We start from the raw sequence: 16,943 nt of genomic DNA, 5'->3' as shown, positions 1-16,943 counted from the left end.
CTCAAGGAGAACTGGGAATCCATTCCTAACCCAACCTGGAAAACAAATGATCCCAATCCACTTGCCATGTTTATTTGGAATAATTTTTTTTGTATGGATGTGTGCTTTTGTTAGGAGCATCCACCGGGTGAGATTCATTATCTTAAATCTTAACATGCTTCAAAGTGATCAGACGGATCATAGCAATGCAGTTGGTGTTAGCGGTCGGTGTTTGAACGGGTGTACCAGGCTATACGCAGGAAGGAGGTGCGTGTGTGTGTGCGTGCGTGCGTGCGCATCCATGCCCTCGCTGTTTCTCTGGGATGGGCCACAGGAGTGCAGTGTTTCCACACGTCTCGTCAGGTTAGGGCCGACCTCCTGCTTGCGAATTCACATGAGGAGCAAGCGTGGTATGAGGACAGTGCTCAGACCAGAGGCACCCCCACCCCCACTGCCACCGTCACCACCTTTATCGCAGCCAGGAGGGTGACTTTTTTAGCAATTCCGTAAAGCAGTGCTGCAGAAAGGCGTCGCGGCCCAGAGCCCGTATTGATCAGCGCATTGTCTTAACGGCCAGCGCCATTTGATTTGTGCTTTTTGCGGTCCTGGGGAATGACAGCGAAGCAGCGCATCTGTGTTTATTGCCTGTCTGTCAAGCGCATTCACGATTCGCACAAGTGTTAAATTGCTTTAGATGGGGAAACCTGCGTCTCCTATAAAAACCTTGCATTGTGAAGTCTGCCCTGGCTTCTCCATTTGGAAACACCCCTCAAGTAATATTTGATATCCTCTAATACCTTATATCCGGTGGCATTTTCTTAGAGGTTTTCCAGACCAGAAGCGTTCAAGTCGCTCCGTGGGGTCATGTGACGGAGGCACTCGAGACCCGAGCTGGGAACGCAAATAAAGTGAGCGACCGTCTCTGAGAGGGTAGAACGTGGGCCCTGCTCACATGACATTAACATTGAGAGGTTTTACAAAGGAGGCGGACGCAAAATTGTTTTTCCTTTTCGTGGAAAATGCCGCTCGTTCCTTGTAATCGAGCTAATTAATCCCTCCTCTCGTAGACGATACTCATCGTGATACGAAAGGCTTCCCGAACCCGGGAGCTGGCCGGGGGCCAGAGTCAAATGGAAAATGATGAGCGCTCTTCGTGGCTCGTCTCCTGCATGTTTGCAGCGCGTCGCCGCATCTGTATTTTTGGCGGTGGACTACGATGCAGCGCTAGATTCAGGTCAGGTGCTTTGAGTTCATGGTAGTATAGGTTTCATTTTTAAAAAAAAAAAAAAAAAAAAGTGTTTTTGAAAGCTATGTTTTGCCCATTTATACAGCTGGGTAACTTTTATTGGAGCAATTTTAGGGTATCTTACCTAAAGGTCACAGGTTCCAATCCCACTTCCAGCTGTAGTAACTTATTCAAGGGTACTACAGCTAGAAGTGGGAGTAGAACCTGACCTTTAGGTCCAAAGGCAGCAGCTCTAACCACTATGCTACCAGCTGTCTCATCAAAGGCCTGTAGTTTTCTACAAACACGTTTAGGTGTGTGTGTGTGTGTGTGTGTGTGTGTGTGGGGGGGGGGGGTGGTGGCGGCGGCCTCATTCAAGTTTATATTGTAGAAAGGAGATCCAGAGAGAAGTGAGCGATTCATTTTGAGACCTTTCTTGAATTTTGACAGCTTTTTAAAATTTACATAGTGGAACATAATGCCATCTATCAGATTTGGAAGACAATGTTGTATTCAATTTGATTTATTTTTATAGAGTGCTCTTCTCACACAGTGACACAGATCTGTTACATTTCTGTTAAATCTGTATATCAGATCTGTTAAACTTGCATTTATAGATACTTTTCTCCAATATATTTCTGACTTGTTCATTTCGTTACAAATTAAAGGTGTAGACAAGGGATTCTCAAAGTACAATCAGTTTTTCCCTAGTACCACAGTTCTGGCCAGTGTACATTACATCAGTAGCTGCCCGTACAATTTATTGGAAAGGTGATATTGGGGAAAATATCAGATCAGGAGAGAAGGGGATGCAAAAGACTTATTTTCTTCCCTCTTGAATGGGATTCAGCAATTCTGAAGGCAAAAGGGTGATTATTCCAGAACATTGGAGCCAAAACCAAAAACCTGCAGACTTTTGATATTGGACCCCGTGTGTGTGTGTGTGTGTGTGTGTGTGTGTGTGTGTGTGTGTGAGAGAGAGAGAGAGATCACCAAGCATCCAGGACTATGGGAGTGTAGTGTTCTTGCTCTATTACAGAAAGTGATCAGGTCCTGCAGGTATCTGATGGTCTTGTAACCACGGTCCTGGACTTGATACTGTCAGCTACAGGAAGCCAACGGAAAGAAATGAGAAGGGGTGATGCATGGCAGAGGATGATTTGTTTGCATTCTCCTCTGATGTGCTTTCTCTGTATGAAAATTTGAATGTTAAAGTGCAACAGCATGTGTAATAAATGTGAAATATTTGCTTAGTTCTATTAAATTCTTCCTACACGTGTCCCAGATGTAGACCTAAATAATGACATTTTATTATTTATGAACCACTTTGCTTGGTGTATACATTGCATCATGCTTGTGGGACTGTTTTAATGCACAACAAGTAAACAAATGCATCTTTTTTTTTTCCTAACCAGAAGGGAAGGCATATGAACCCTATGGAGTTAAGAGGAGGATATGTGTCAGTTACTTCATGGAACATCCAGAATACCAATAATTAAAGAGAGGTGGGGGGGAGATTTAAAAAAAAAAAAAAAGAGCTGCACAGGATCAGAATGGGAGCTAGTTACCATAACAACAGCTTCAGGGTAGCCTACTGTACGGCCTGCTATTGATTGCTGTACAGGAGAGGACTGTCAGTCATTTGCTTTCGCCAGTCGTGATCTTCGCAGCTCACATTAGATTTTTGGCTGAGCTGTGGCTTCATTGTCAAAAGGTTAAAGAGAATCGGGCCGTGCAGTCTGTTTACGCCTGGAGCAACACGCATTATCGAAACTAGGGCCTGTATTGCACCCTCAAACAGCAATAATGCGAAGTCAAGTTTGGATAAAAAGGCTAATGCCATCCAGACTCCCACCAGTGGGCGTGGGGGCTACATCCTCTTTCTATCTCTATGGTTATTTCAAGCCAGCGGGAGTGTATTTTATTTATTTATAAAAAGGGTGGAATTGGGATTTGAGGGGCTTTACATTTAAATTTGCTTTTTTCCAAAGCAACTTACAATGTTAAGCTACTTACAATTATTTACAGTTTATACAGCTGGGTAGTTTTATTGCAGCAATTTTAGGGTAAGTCATTTTGGGTGGCACGGCACCACAGCCAGTAGCGCTGCTGTCTCACAGTGCCTGGGTGGTGCGAGAGAACATGGGTTCGATCCCCGCTCAGTCCATGAGGAGTTTGCATGGGTTTTCTCTGGGTGCTCTGGTTTCCTCCCTCAGTCCAAAGACCATGCTGTTCAGGTTTCTTCATAGTGTGTGAGTGCCAGAGAGAGTGTGTTCCACTGATGTATGGGTGAGTGACTCAGTGTAAGTAGTGTATCTAGCAGTGTAAGTCACCACGGTGAATAAGGTATGTGGGCTAGTAACACTACATAGAGTTCATTGGAAGTCACTTTGGAGAAAAGCATCTGCAAAGTAAATAAATGTAAATACTTTGCCTATATAATACCTATATAATTTTAATGTAATTAATAAGAGCAAAGTTTGAAAGGACTACTCAGCCCAAAAGTATCTGAATCAATCCACATGCCTCCAGGCCCACTTAACTGCTCTTGTAATCCCAGGGGGTGGATTCCTCCCACCATGCAGAGATCCTTCAAGAAACACCTGTTGAAGCCCATATGAACTCCCTGTTCTTTAGTCTAGTCATATTTGCTCTCTAATCTTTTGGTTGTAAACTTTTTTTTTTTTAAAAAAAAAAAAAAAAAAAAAAAAAACTGTTTCAGTGTGGTTCCAACTGTTTGTGTCCAGTCTTCTGAGCTCCATCATTGCATGCATGGAAACCATTTATTCCTTCCTCCACCTCAAGGGCAACAGTAATTCCAGTTAAAGTCACTGCTTTAACCCTGGGGGCTTTTGGACAGATCTGGGAGATCTTTGAGATCTGAAATAGAAAATTTTTTCATTTGCATTTATTATGTTGGACCCAGCAGGTGGTGCAGAGGTTACAGCTGTCACCTTGCTGTCAAAGGATATGGGCTCACATCCCTGCATGGATCGAAATACGGCTTGATCAAAGTATTTACCTTGATTTGCTCGTTAATAAAAATTTCCCAGATGAATAAATGGGTACATAATTTTAAGCAGATCAGTGTACAGACTGGGTATTGTAAGCAGTCTTGGGCAAAATACAAAATAATTTCTTAGATGGTTGGGAACTGGCGTGTACAGCTTAATATATTGATGGATTACAGAATTTCAGGCACTGAACACGTGCAAGAATACAAAAACATTTTTCAGACACGCTGAGCATAACTGCTTAATCAAAAAAAAGAAAATGCCTACCTTGGCTGTAATTGCAGTGAAATTCTTCTGAGAATTCTGGACACACAACTAAACTCTATTAAAGTTTAATTGTATTTTTTTTTCTTTGATTTACTGCAATGTTGAATGTTAGTGATAGAAATAAATATATATTTAACTAGGCTCTTTTTAAAGCGTTAACCGCTCTACTATCACATGGAGAGATGCAGTGCAGTTAATCTAGTGTAATTGTTCCTTTGTGGTTTTAATTTTAAGGCCGATCAGTTTCAGTTAATGTTTTATGCGTTCATGAGAATAATTTATTGTAGTACTTCTCGACAACGCGCAGCGTTCCAAGTCACGGGGAGCACCGCAACGGTTTATTGTCTGCCAGAGAAAGAGATTTGGATCAGCAACAAGGGTTGTACAGCTGAGATCATATCACATCTTTTTGGGGAGAATTCTTGATAAACACTGTTGCCCTTCGCTGGGTGTGCAGCCGAAGGAAATATGTATCTGTGGCCCCATTCCTTGGGGAGAGCTCGACGGAGGGCTTATCGCGCAACAGCCGCGTATCTCCAGGTCCAAATCGCAACATGTGCTCCGGCCTCGGTGTTTTTACAGCTGGCGGGAGCCACTCGCAGAAATCGCACCCTTCCCCTTCTAGGTAGCTATGAGGGTATTTGTTTGAAATTAGGCGGCACCCGTATAGAGTCCGGGGATTTAAGCACGAAACCCTCCTGCTGTCAGGGTGTTTTTTGCAAGCGTACAAAAAAGACGAGTACCCTACTATGCCGCTAATGCTTAGTTGTCATCTCGCCTCGCCTAAAGCCATGAAGAAAATCCCTGCTGCTCGCTGATGCCGTGTTGCAGTTTGATGCTGCGATTACTGCGATGCACCCCCCTGCACGTTTTGCATGTATTGTAGATATTGCTACACTTTTACAGTAGCAGAAGAGGTTCCTTTTCTAGTGCTCTGACCTTCTTGCACGATTTCATACACAACCATGTGTATAAATTTCCACGCACAGCATGTGAAGTGGAGGGCGGTCAGAAATGTGTCAATTTCCTGTATTAAGATGCAATAGCGCATACTTTGGCCAGACGGACCGATCGTTTTTTTTTTAACTGGTTTACTTTAATGTCCTTTGTTTCCAAGCCCGGTTTATCGGACGAGTGAGGTTTAAGCGAATGAGATAAAACGAATGCCAGTGTTCGAGTGTAGCAGACAGTGGGAGAAGGCAGTGCTGGCATCCCCATTACTGCGCGCTGGAGTCCTTATTAGACTCGTTTACCATGGGTAAATGCTGTTTATAAAAAAGTGACCGAAAAATTGTGACTGTACAATAGGGTGGTCAGTAACATCATCCGATTTAAGCCGTTGCTAGATGTTGTGGTCTCTGGAGTTAGGTGGCTTTTAATGGCTTTGTGCTTTATTGGATTCCAAGTAGGATGTATATAAGTAGGAGCTGAAAGTAATCCAGTTATGGTAAAAGTTCATTTGTTACTAGAACTGAAAAATCTCTCGTGTGGTTCCTCCATCTCATTAAAGTTCCAAACCCTCCAAAACAAACCACTTTGTTTGCTTGGGTCCACTGCTAAACATTAAGGGTACAGGCAAGTACCCTGATGACTGCCTACATACAGTAAATTAGTCCCGAGAGTTACCCTGAGGTTTGTACACCTGAGGGGGGGGGGAAAAAAAGCACATGAAACTTTCACTCACTCGTGATTACTTGATCACTTGTTCAATGCAATCAGTCATGCTGGTCCTGAGTCTATCCTGAGCACCTTCGCCCTACTAGGTAGGGTATACCCTGGGCGGGGCACCAATCCAGCGTTACCCTGACCTGTTATGCTGAACAATTCTAAATTGCGCCAATAAAATTTGCTGTTGCTTACACTGTTAAGTAATAAGCAGTATAAGCACAAAGAACTGTTACATGGTATTTTTAAAAACATCTTTTGGCCACTGTTTGCCCTTCTCCTCTTAAAGGAGTGACAGAATAATCTTATTATGCATCCATGTCTTTTTCTACGTTATGGATTTTTGCAACGCTCCATTATAGTGTCTTGTTGCCACAACACTGAGCGCCAAAGAGCGATAGTTTGTTGCCCATGCTTTTGGTTCACAGAAACCTGGTTATTTTTCAGCTTCTGCTTTTGTCGGGCGCAGACAGCGGAGGCGGGCAGATGCAGTCGCGGTCAATTATGCCAATTTGTACGACTGTTGGAAGGGATGCGCTTCTGGACTGATGGCATATTGCAGAGGAGTATTGGACTGTTACCGCACAGTCATTAAAGGATGGAACAGCGATGTGTGCAGGAAGACAAGTGAGCTTTAATGAAGTCGCCACTGATGCAGTGTAGCAGGGGGCAAAAGGAGGAAATCATGTTTGCCTTTCTTTGAAAGGATGTTTAAGGGTAGGATGAAATATGATTCTCGTCCTTTTGTCTGATTCATTTACACAACTTTATCATAAATGTGCTTTAAAAAAAGCAAATGGATTTGTGCAAATATAGCGAAGGACTAGAAGTGTCATCCGGGGTAACGCTGAGTTAGATACGCTGGCCTTTTGGACTACTTATAACTAGAGAATGATGATTAACACTGACTCTGAATGCTTTTCTGCACCTCCGTTGGGGGGAATGTTGACGTTCCCAACCATTCGTTCATCAGCAGCGACCATGTGTCCAGCGAAGAGTCACAGTGGTCTGAAGCCTATCCCGGAAACATAGGACACGAGACAGGAGGGCGGTCCCATTGCCCATAATTGAAAGCTGCTGCATGTACTAGAGGTGTATGCAAGCTGCACATTGTACCTGGAAACCCTACACCTGTGACACTAAGTGTGACACTGTGTGCCAACAGGGTTTTGCTCAATTTACTTCATTGTACAGGAAGGAATGAGTCCAGCTGCTGTTTCTCCCCAATAATAGTGGCATTTCCACTAACAGTGGGCATTTTAAAACCCAGAATAGTTATTCATACAAAAATATTTTCGCATTTCTCAAAATATTATCACCGCAGAATACACACACACACACATTTTCAGAACCGCTTGTCCCATATGGGGTCACGGGGAACCGGAGCCTACCCGGCAACACAGGGCGTAAGGCCAGAGGGGGAAGGGGACACACCCAGGACGGGACGCCAGTCCATCGCAAGGCACCCCAAGCGGGACTCGAACCCCAGACCTACCGGAGAGGAGGACTGTGGTCCAACCCACTGCGCCACTGCACCCCCCCACCGCAGAATATTCGTCCCCATTTCCTTCCACCAGATGCTCAAGATTAATACTTGAACAGGGCTTGAACAGGGCCTGGGGATACTTCAGGAGACTCGACATTTTTCCCTTCGCCTTCTACATCTGCATTTATGCTGAGCAGTGGTGTCATTTTGTCTAATTTGTCTTTTTGTTCCTTATGGAAATAAAATCAGGAAGTGCCCATTGAAAGATTTTGATCTCACTGCCTGCCAAGAATGACTCATGTGTCTGAGCTGTGATGGGGAGCTGAAAGAGATGTGGAAAAGCTTTAGTGACCGCAAAGGACAAATTCCTAAACAAACATGAAAGCGCTACAAGATATGGATTGGAAGTATTTAAGTACGTAAAGGGGAAGCGATGACGTGCCGAGATGCGTGTTCCTATTTTTTTGCGCTTGCAGTTGAAGTTGCCCTTAAACGGACGTGATGTTGGTCAGCAGCGGGCGGGGCGGCCAAACTGGGGCACAGTTCGGGGAACTGCAGCATCCAACATCTGGCCCTCTGGACTCTGTCTGAATGTTTTTTTCCCATATTAAATTGCATCTTTCTTCAGTTGGTTGAAATAACTGAATGTGATGGAGAGAAGTGAAACTGTATAACATTTTAAATACTGATTTAAAAAAAAAAAAAAAAAAAAAACTGTCAGCAAATAGAACTATTTATGTGCAGTTTTACTGTGCTGTGAAAAAAGATTTTAATTTGGAATGTGGCTTTTTAAAGGTGTATTAAACACAACACCTACACTAGAATGTTAAGAGGTTTGTTTGGTATTTCCTCTCAAAGGTTGTTGTATAGGTGGTGATACCTTTTTAGGTCTAATAATGTTGCACTTAAGTTGCACTGCTTGTAAGCATGTGAGTTTACAGAGAATGGACAGTCATGGTTAAAATGCAGAAGTGATTAAAAATAGGAGCTGTGATACGGTGGGTCTGCAGTCGGAAACGCAGCGCTGCACCATGTCTGAGACTGCAGCCTTTTTCCGGAATGTTCCATTCCGCGCTCGGAACGAACAGATGGCTGCGTGTAGCCGGCTTGAGTCCGGCCTGAGCCGACACACGCTGGCTCCAGCGCGGTGGCGAGTTGCCTCAAATGGGCTCTGCGTGGCACAGACGCACCAAATCGGGTGAAAGGGACGTAGGGTGAACTCGGGTAGTTTGGCTAGTGGTAACGCATCCCCCGCCCCCCTCCAGCCCCTGCCGTAATGTCCGTCGCGAGAAACGCACCGCCGCTCAGACGTAGCCCGTGAAGGCTCCCGGGAGCGGGCTGGGGTTCGGCGGGTCCTCTTGGGGTGGTGGGTGTGACCGTCTCCTCTTCCTACCACTCCCAGTTCCCAGGCATCTCCTCAACCCCCTGCACCCGCCTTCGTGTGATTCATTGCAGGAAGTTTTTAGCTCTGCTCTCCCTGGGAGTCGGCAGCGGGAGCGCGATCGATCCTGCGATCCATCTCCACCACCCCTCCTCCACCGCTTCCATTTTGATCTCCCAGGTAGCCCTGACAACTCAGTGGGACCAGCGGTGTGTGTATGTTGGGGGGGGGGGGCTGCAGGTGTACACCATTAAATACCACTGTCCTTTGGCTTACATTTTAAGCATTGGAAAAATGTCTCCCTGCTGTTTGCCTGTCAGATTTTTCAAAATGACCTCTGAATAGCCATGTGGAATAGTCTGCTGGAATCATGAAGGTATTAAACGGAGTTAAACATCTGCAAGTTATAAATATATCATTTACCTATTTATTAAAATGGTTATTACGTTTAGCATTGGACCCACACGTATAGTTTCTCATTTCCACTTTTTCAGATGGCTCCTAGTTATCAACTGAAAAAAATATTGCGATAGTGTAACGCTTAAATTGCAACGGAACAACACGTTATGTTAAGGCTATTTGCGGCATAATTTAGCTTGAGCCGTTTAACAAAACGGCGATAAAGGCACCCGTGTGCCATATTTTTTGTGAATTTTGTGCAAAAGTGTGTATTTCTGCACTCTTTCAGGCCCATCTTTATGGACCACGCACCAGTTAGAGACATTACAGCGTCTCTGAGCCTTTGCCAAAGTGTCCCTGTCTTAACTTGAAATGAAAGTTATTGTTGGTGGAACGGAGCCCTGTGGAGTCTGTCCTATTCCTGCTGCGTTGGACAGCGGGGGAAATCAGAAGTCTGGTAAATACCGCAGTAAGTGGGCCGCTGCTTCTCGGTACGCGTTGTGCCGCCTTGACGTCTGAGCCGTTTCGGGGAAAAAGAAGGGTGTCGAGCCGCGGTCTTGCCGAGTCTGATTGGATCTGCTAATAACCCCTCTAATGCTACAGAAAAGATTCTATCAGCGCATCATTAAGTGGAGCTTAGAGAAAGGGAAAGAAAAAAGAGCGGAGAAGTACACCGAATTTCCACTCCTTGTAATAACTTTTCAGCAGCGGCTCTGATTAGATTTTCCTGTGTGAATTAGGCTTGGATAAGATGTAGGCCTAGCGTTTTATATTTAGTATGTTCATCAGATAAGAGAGAACATGTGTTTTATTCTTCCGTGCTGCATGTGAGCGAGGAGAGCTTGTGACTGCCGCACGTTCCTGCCAGTTGTAGCGTTCCGATTAATCGTTGCACGCTCTTCGTCGGCAGGCCGGTCCCCTCCTGACCTCCAGCATAATCGTCTCCTTCGATCTGCGGTCTCGCTGGGTCCGGTTTGACCGTCTCGTCCTCAGTCAGCTGCGTGCAGGGAGGAGCGAATGCTCCCTCCCAAGACTGTGGCCCTTCGTGTCGAATGACCCTTTGTCATGTCTGTCAGCACGTCAGCTCATGCACAGCCTGCTCGATGGTACGATTTCACATCTCCGACCTTCCCTCTGCCCTGTCCTCGGAACAGGAAGGAGACTCTGCTGCGATGCTCCGGGTGCAAGACGGCCCGCTACTGCAATCCAGCCTGCCAGGTAACGGCTGCCCTCCACGGTTACGACAGCTTGGGGATAAGTGAGCATTCTCGAAATGTACCGTGGTCGGTGGAACATGGTTCGCCCTCTGGGTGCGCGGTGGGGGTGCTGCTTGTCGTCAGGTAAGTACTGTATAGATTCAGCTGCCAAGGTGCGGGGCCACAGAAGTCCGGTGACAGATATACAGGAGAAAGTAAAAACTGTGGTAAGTGTTGGCCGGAATATTTGGCCATGAAAGATTTATTTTATTGATTTATTTATTTATTTGGTGGTGGTGGTGGTGGTGGTGGTGGTGGTAACACAACTATAGTAGTGCAGTTGTTAAAGCTTTCACGGTGCACTCGAAAGACCCAGGTCTAAATGCTCCCTCGCTCTGTAGTACCCTTGATTAAGGTACTTAACCCTGAATCAGTACGATAAAAATGACAAAGCTGTATAAATTGGTAAATAGCTTTGTATACTAAACTACTTTGTAACATACAGGTTTCTTTGGAGAATGGTGTCACCTACATGAATAAATAATACTAGTTATCATTAGGGGGTGCGGTGGTGCAGTGGGTTGGACCACAGTCCTGCTTTCCGGTGGGTCTGGGGTTCGAGTCCCGCTTGGGGTGCCTTGCGACGGACTGGCGTCCCGTCCTGGGTGTGTCCCCTCCCCCTCCGGCCTTACGCCCTGTGTTACCGGGTAGGCTCCGGTTCCCCACGACCTCGTATGGGACAAGCGGTTCTGAAAGTGTGTGTGTGTGTGTGTGTGTGTGTGTGTGTGTGTGTGTGTGTAGTTATCATTACTGTTGAACACAGAATATATGAACTGAACAGTGGAAAAAAATGATGCATTGTTCTGCATGCAAAATGTTATGCATCTATTTATGGCTTTTCCCCTTGTTTAGTAAGACTGAAAAAGTAATTAGCGTCTAAGAAATGTTTCCTTAAGTAATGATTTGACAAAGTGGACTTTAGAAACTGTGTTTTACAAACAGTGTCTACTTTGTGTGACCCAGTTGTAGCAATACTGCACGGCCACACATTGCTTCAGTGCGCTATGATATGAAATTGTCTCAGTTAAATAATACAGTATTTCTGCAGTGCAGTATGCTTAATTGTACAGTGGCTGTTTAAACTTATTGACTCGAACACAATGTGTTTTTTAAAAAAAAAAAAAAGATCTATTTTCACTTTTATACCACGCGGGTCTTTCATAATTGGCAGAATTGAATAATTTGAGCTCTTGTCCTGATTGTTGTGATGCAATCGCTGCGCGATCCACTGTGGAGCAATTTCCGTACATTAAAATGACAATAGCAGTTGGCGGTCATTGCATCTGGGTGCAGCTGTTTGCTCATTTTCACGCTTCGCCCGCTAATTATCGTCGGCCGCTCGTCCCTTGGGGAGACGCAGGCAGGTTCCCTCTCCAGGTCCCCCGTCCCCCCTCCTCCCACCGGTTCCTCCTCCCCGCTCATTGACTCGCTCACGCTTTGAAGGCTGGTTGTTGGGCAATGCGGAAGGCACACCCACACCATCTGCATTTGGCTTTCTCATGCTGTTAGCCCTCGCAGGGCAGCTGGTAAAATGGTGATTAGGACCATGCACTTCTAACCCAGAAGTTGCCAGTTCAGTTCCCAGGTGGTTCCCTGAAAAGTGCTTGAGCTGAATTGTTCGGTGAAGCAATGCATTGGTAATAATAATAATACGGTGACATTAACCACCTATCGGTGCTGCCCTCCTATACGGGCGGGAGGCGCAGGCTGTTGCTGCGGTGCTGGAGACGGGAGCAGAACAAACAGGTGACGGTCCAGACGCACGCTCGGGTTCCCTGTGCTGTGCCAGGTGCTGATACAGATGGGCACCAGTGTGCCCCGTATGTTGACCGTGGCTTTGAGAACCACTGTTGTTCACACTGCTCCAGTGGCTAGAGTTTACATGGTCATACAGGGAAGGCCTGATTGTAACTGCAGTGACTGCTGTCACCATGTTCTAGACCTGTGGTCACCCATCAGCTCACACTTCTAAAATCTAGTGTCTATGCAAGTTGACAGACTTATGCACATTGTTTGAAGTTGGCCATGTAACCGCAATTACCACTATCTATCTGTACTTATGGGGGGGGGGAAAAAAAAAAACACATGTTTCGGTTGCATTATACATCCATCTGTTCTTTTTCAGTATCTGTGAGAGTCAGGGTGGTCCACAATGTTGGAAGCGTAGGGTGTAAGGCAGGGAACACCCTGGACAGAATGTAAGTCCATTGCGGGGCAAGCACAAACACGCATATAGAAGATTTTTAGACTAAGCTGGAAATTATGCGCTTGGAAGAAACTGGCACAAACACAGGGAGAATGTGCAAATTCTACATGGACTGAGTGGGATTTGAACCCAAGTCACAGACCAGGAGATGTGAGACACCAATGCTAACTACTTTACTACAATGCCATGCTATGCTCTACGTTTGCTTATAATGACATTTGGTCTTTTATCTTTTTATAAAAACTGGAATAAATATGTTGGTATAGTAGTAAAATTAGTAATGTTTACCTTCCATTTAGCTGATGCTTTTCTACACACACACACACACACACACACACACACAGAGTGTCTGAAGCCGTCTGTCCCAAGCTGGGTCGCGGCGAACTGGAGCCTAACCCAGTAGCACAGGGTGCAAGGCTGGAGGAGGAGGGGACACACCCAGGACAGGATGCCAGTCCATCGCAAGGCACTTCAAGCAGGACTCGAACCCCAGTATCTTTGTAAAGTAATGTTCCTTATAGTAAATATTGTAATAGTAAATAGTATTTATGCGAATTGTGTGCTTTTTATGTCTGTATCTTTCCAGAGACAAGCCTGGCCAGAGCACAAGAGGGAGTGCAAATGTCTTAGGAGCCTCCTACCCAGAATCCCTGGCACTCTCCATGATTCTGTCCGCCTTGTCGCAAGGGTCATCTTTAGACTGGTAAAAAATGACTGCAGCATAAAATTGTTTTGCTTCTGAATCTGGTTTACATTTAAACTGTATCTCGCCATCCTTTTTTCTTCACTCCTGCAGTTGGACCCAAAACCCAGCCCAGCGGAGCAACTCTACTCCTTAGTGGAACTAGAGTCACGTGAGTCATGGCCTTTATGGTTTGGTTGATCTATGTGATCAACAGAGAAGGAGTTGTTGTCAGAGCTGGGTTTATAACTAGATGGTGTCATGTTCCAGTCTCCAAATCAGATTTAACACCAATAGATTAAGTGCTTCTACATTACCGTGCTTCTGGCTGATATAGTGTGTCCCTCATTTATTATTTGACCTTAATGTAATCCTTTAAAGTAGCTTAATACTTTGCTTTTAGTTAATGCTTTTAGTGCCTGGCCAAACAAAAGACGGATTATGAAATGTATTTATTCATTAGTTACAGTTAATGTTTAATCAGACTAATACTGAACACTGCAAATCATGTATTGAAATGTAAAACTGGTTATTAATGCAGAGGATACAGATCTGAGATATGCTTGTTACTGCAAAATTCATAATGCTGAATGCAGAATGGATGACGGCATTTTTATTGAACGTTTTAATGTGCATCCATGTGGGTGAGGGTGTCAGTCAATTTTATTGCATCACTGGTTCGTTTTTGATTCTTCACCTTGATGGGTCTGGTTTGTGGATTGTGACCTCAGCCATCATGTTCGATACAGAAATACACGTTCATACAGTAGATCTTTGGCTTTTGTGTCCTTGTCATTTTCCAAGTTCATAAGTAAGATTTTCTTCAGCACAACAGCGGTTATTTGTGTCAGGCATCAAGCTCATTTCACGCCAGTCAGATTTATGTGAGATGGTGTGTGAAGTGAATACACGAGGGCGACGTATTTCACATTTATTGTCGTCCCTCCTGCTTGATTGAATCGGGGCGGCTCTGGGCCGAGGTGATCCAGTGAGTTCTGGGAATGGCTTCATATCTGCATAACATTAATCCAGGTATACCCACATAGACACACAAGGATAGGGGGTGTTGGGGACTTACTCATTCACTGTCCCTCTAAATAGCCTTTCCTTCTAAACCAAGTGCCCAACTAAAATATGACATTATGGAGAATCACGTGTAGCTGTTTTTTCTTTTTTTAAATCTTTTGGTGATTGTGGAGGTTTAGATATGCACTTTGTCCATTTATCCCATAGGCATCTTACCTGGGTACTCTTGTCCACAATGACTTATTCACTCATTGCTTCAGGTTGACTTCAGGAGTTTTACTCCAGGGTCTTTCATGGTAGTGCAGAGGCCAGCTGAACTATCTGCTCTCCTCAAACGCATGTTTTGACTTTTGCAAAGGAGTCTAAATTCAGAACTTTGGCACATTAGACTTGCATCATTGTCGACGCATTTTTAAAGTGGTTTGGTGCCAGTTTTGAAGCTCTTAGAAAACATTGAAGAGGGCTCCTCATCGATTCTTACTGAATACTGGCATGGAGTTCCATGGACTCTGCTGACCAGGGAGCACAGCAAAATTGTCAAGTGGCTTTGATCGCAGTGGTCTTTTCAGGAAGTGCAGAGTGAAGTGCTGTTCACGGAGTAGAGCTTCAGAAAGCAACAGGTTGCCATGGTATCAGGCCCGCAACATTGAGAAGCACTGGATTCAGAGAGTGTGAGCCAGCTTGATCCCAATAAACAGGAGCGTTTTAGGGTCAAGTGGTCACACAAACCTTTTTCCTAAGAGTCCATTGCATCTTTCTTGGAGGGAGAAACAGATGAGAGGCAAGGGGTTAATGGAAAGCCCCCATGTGTTTATCCTGGCAGCGATAAATCACCACACCTGGACTTTAAATCCACACCCAGATGTCGAGCACAGAAATTGCAGACTGCCTGGATGTGCCTGCAATCAGTCTTTCAGCACGCTGTTTTTCTTCTCATTCAGTCTGTCACTTTTCTATCATTCTGACATTCTTATAGGATCATAGTAATTGCAATGAGCATATATCACCAAATATTTATTATTAGATCAATGAAGTATGATAGGCAGTTTGCAGTTTAAACTGATAGCAACTTCCATGTTATTCTTTAATATAGACATATGACTGTGGTTTTTCTGATATTACTGATAACTTTTTTTTTTTGTGGCAGAGATAATCCTGTCCATCGGACTAGACAGATTGGTCATTTTGATGTAGTGCCCCTTCTGTCCTGTAGATGTTTCCGAGATGGGTGCGGAGAAGATGGAGGGCCTGGAGCAGCTCTGCACCATGCTGCTGCTCTACCTGAAGGAGGAAGTGAGCGATCTGTCACAGCTGCCCCCTGGCCTGGGGCCCATAGACCTCTTCGCCAAGGTAAGTCACACCCTTCACTGTCCATGAGCAACCTAATGGGGGTCCACTGAGGCCAAACTGAGCCACCAAAACTCCATTTCTGTGCTGTATTTCTGGGTTGGTTTCATGCGATTTGAATTTCTTTGCTGAGGAACAAAAGATACTCATGGTCAAAGCTGTAGTCTTCACTCTGGTCATAGTCTGTCTTAGGGGACACTTGGACACAGTTGTCTCTATAGGTTGTGCTGATTCTTAGGTTCTTTATGAAACTCTAACACAGAAGGGATGGGTAAGCATATTTCAGATGAACTGGTACATTGATATTCCTCCCCCCCCCCCCCCCCCAACTGGTCATTGACTGGGAATCTGTAATTTTCATTTGTTTTGTAAATCCAAAATCTCTTCTGCAACTAAAGTCACAGTCATTACAAGCCTAATAATATGGCTGCTCCTCACTTTGTGAGTAAGGATCTTGGAATCCCTTGGATATAGATATAATAAATAAAACTAAGACTTTTTACCCATTTTTATTAACTTAGTTTTGACTTTAATATAGATCAAACTTAAGACTTAAAATTATCTTTCCACAACTGCTAGTTGTTAACCAATTCATCCCATAAAGCAGTGTGTCATTCCTCATTTTATCGAGCAGCACACACTAACACCAGACACCAGCTTTAAACACTGTGAAAGGGAGTTGAATTAAATTGGTCCCACACACCTCTCTGTTTGGGTATGTTTTACTGACCCTTGTTGGCTGGCTGCATAAATACGGGTTGCATTTGTTCCACAGCTGAATTTTGAGAGAGTGAAGAAAATGCAATGAAAAATATATTGAAAAATAATGGGAAATGAGTTGTCATCTGGAAAATATGTAACTTAGCCACTTGTAAAATGAACCGGTGCAGTTTTTGAGAACGTCCCTTCTGCATAAAGCTTCTTCTGAAGACCGATCAGTACTGTTGTTTGTTTTGTTGAGAATGCAGCTCTTGGTGATGACAAAAAAGACTCGTCAAAGTTTGCACCCC

The 16,943-nt window shown here is 44.6% G+C and overlaps 1 protein-coding gene across 1 annotated transcript in view; it reads left to right on the top strand.

The window, feature by feature from the left end:
- Positions 1 to 16,943, top strand: part of smyd3 (SET and MYND domain containing 3) — a 163,720-nt gene that overhangs the window by 20,397 nt on the left and 126,380 nt on the right. The window contains exons 2-5 of the mRNA XM_018750344.2: positions 10,571 to 10,634; positions 13,465 to 13,581; positions 13,675 to 13,732; positions 15,800 to 15,936. Of these exons, the coding sequence (XP_018605860.1) occupies positions 10,571 to 10,634; positions 13,465 to 13,581; positions 13,675 to 13,732; positions 15,800 to 15,936 (376 nt within the window). The remainder of the gene's footprint in view (positions 1 to 10,570; positions 10,635 to 13,464; positions 13,582 to 13,674; positions 13,733 to 15,799; positions 15,937 to 16,943) is intronic.

The sequence above is a fragment of the Scleropages formosus genome, chromosome 15, assembly GCF_900964775.1.
Source record: "Scleropages formosus chromosome 15, fSclFor1.1, whole genome shotgun sequence".
NCBI classification, from domain to species: Eukaryota; Metazoa; Chordata; class Actinopteri; order Osteoglossiformes; family Osteoglossidae; genus Scleropages; species Scleropages formosus.
The sequence above is the reverse complement of the archived record's forward strand: the minus strand, read 5'-3'. Positions and strand labels throughout refer to the sequence as shown.